Below are 1,484 nucleotides of genomic sequence, written 5' to 3' on the forward strand. Positions count from 1 at the left end.
TAAAATTTAGCCGAGTTGTATTGTGAACTTGACATTTTCTCGAAGTTGGAATACTTCAACGCATCTTTTACACTGTTCAATATTTTCACAGGTCTAACGACAATATAATTTGTCAAATGCCGACGATTGAATGTATTTTGCCTTCTAGCACAGTATATTCAACGGCTCAAATCATCTGATTTGTTTTAATAAATTAATACTACAGCTAATGACTAATTCCAGCTGTGATGTTTGTAATATTTCTAAATAAAGAACGATAATTCCTCAATTAACAGTTGCATTCAAATAGATCGATAACGTGTTTCAAAATTAATTAGAACATTACTATTCTTAAAAATGAAAACATACTGTGATAAAGTTATAGTGTTTATGATCGTAAAAGTTCTTACAAATCACATAGTTGCAAGTACCTGTGAATACCCTTCGTGTAAAGACGGTTCCCCACATTCAATTTGTATATATCCCAAAACCTTGGACAGAAGTGCGCCGAAATGTTCGTCAGAAGAAGCGAGAGGAGGATTAAAAGATGAATACGTGCAAGCTATTCTACACGCTCACAACGAGTTGCGACAAAAGGTCGCCCAGGGTAAACAGCCAGGGCAACCAGGCGCTGCTAATATGATGAAACTCAAATGGGACTCCGAGTTGGCAGAAATTGCTCAGGCATTCGCTAACGCTTGTGAACGAGATGGTTTGGCCCACGATAAGTGTAGAAACTTAAAGGACGGAACTGAAGTAGGTCAGAATAGCGTGAACGACAATCTTCCACTAAGAGATGGAACAAACAGAACTGATCTCTTCTACAGAATGGTGCAGTTGTGGTATGACGAGGTGTCTTTGTTCGATTCAAAATCCGTCGACAAATTCACGTTCAGCCATGAAACTGGACATTATACCCAAGTCGTTTGGGCAGACACTGATCGAATAGGCTGTGGGTACATAGAAGAGGACAAAACTATGGAGTTTTACCAGCCGGTATGTATGAAGTGCAACTATGCAGTTTCTGGGAACTGGCTTGGCCAGCCTGTTTATAAAGTTGGTAAACCCTGCAGCAAGTGTCCAAAAGGGACTCACTGTAGTAAAATGTATCCTGGACTTTGTACTGGAGAATCGGATGAAAAAAGGATTCCAAAAAGGAAAAATTCATCTTCTATTTTAAGAAGCGACTCGTTACAAAACGCTTGTCTTGGAGTAATAGTTTTGGTATCAATTTACTACTATGTCTAATTTACTATACAACTTTTCAAAAAAAATTTGTAGTAAATAAAACTTAAATTTAAGGTTGTTTGTTACAGATTTATATCAATATACTACACTACATCGTTCACTTTACATCGAATTCACTTTCTAAAGTGGTCTGTTATTACGTAGGATATCATAGCATATTATTCGTACCTTTGTCGGTCTTCAGTCGTAAAATAAGTCTAGGGATGACTATTTTTGGGTCAAAGACCCAAGATATCCATATGTTGGAGGATTAATTT

General features: G+C 37.1%; 1 protein-coding gene across 1 annotated transcript; it reads left to right on the forward strand.

Annotated features, from left to right (window-relative positions):
- Window positions 1-253: 253 nt before the first annotated feature.
- Window positions 254-1,280, forward strand: LOC128982230 (venom allergen 5-like). Its single transcript, XM_054401298.1, has one exon. The coding sequence runs from the start codon at window positions 337-339 to the stop codon at window positions 1,225-1,227; it is 891 nt and encodes a 296-aa protein (XP_054257273.1). The 5' UTR covers window positions 254-336; the 3' UTR covers window positions 1,228-1,280.
- The last annotated feature ends 204 nt before the right edge of the window (window positions 1,281-1,484 follow it).

This window comes from Macrosteles quadrilineatus, unplaced genomic scaffold (genome assembly GCF_028750875.1).
Source record: "Macrosteles quadrilineatus isolate MER2022 unplaced genomic scaffold, UCM_ALF_1.0 Scaffold_204__1_contigs__length_187771, whole genome shotgun sequence".
NCBI classification, from domain to species: Eukaryota; Metazoa; Arthropoda; class Insecta; order Hemiptera; family Cicadellidae; genus Macrosteles; species Macrosteles quadrilineatus.

What these genes read in the sequence shown, in the direction of transcription:
- LOC128982230 (XM_054401298.1), top strand. Translation starts at nt 337, where the DNA reads ATGAAAACATACTGTGATAAAGTTATAGTGTTTATGATCGTAAAAGTT.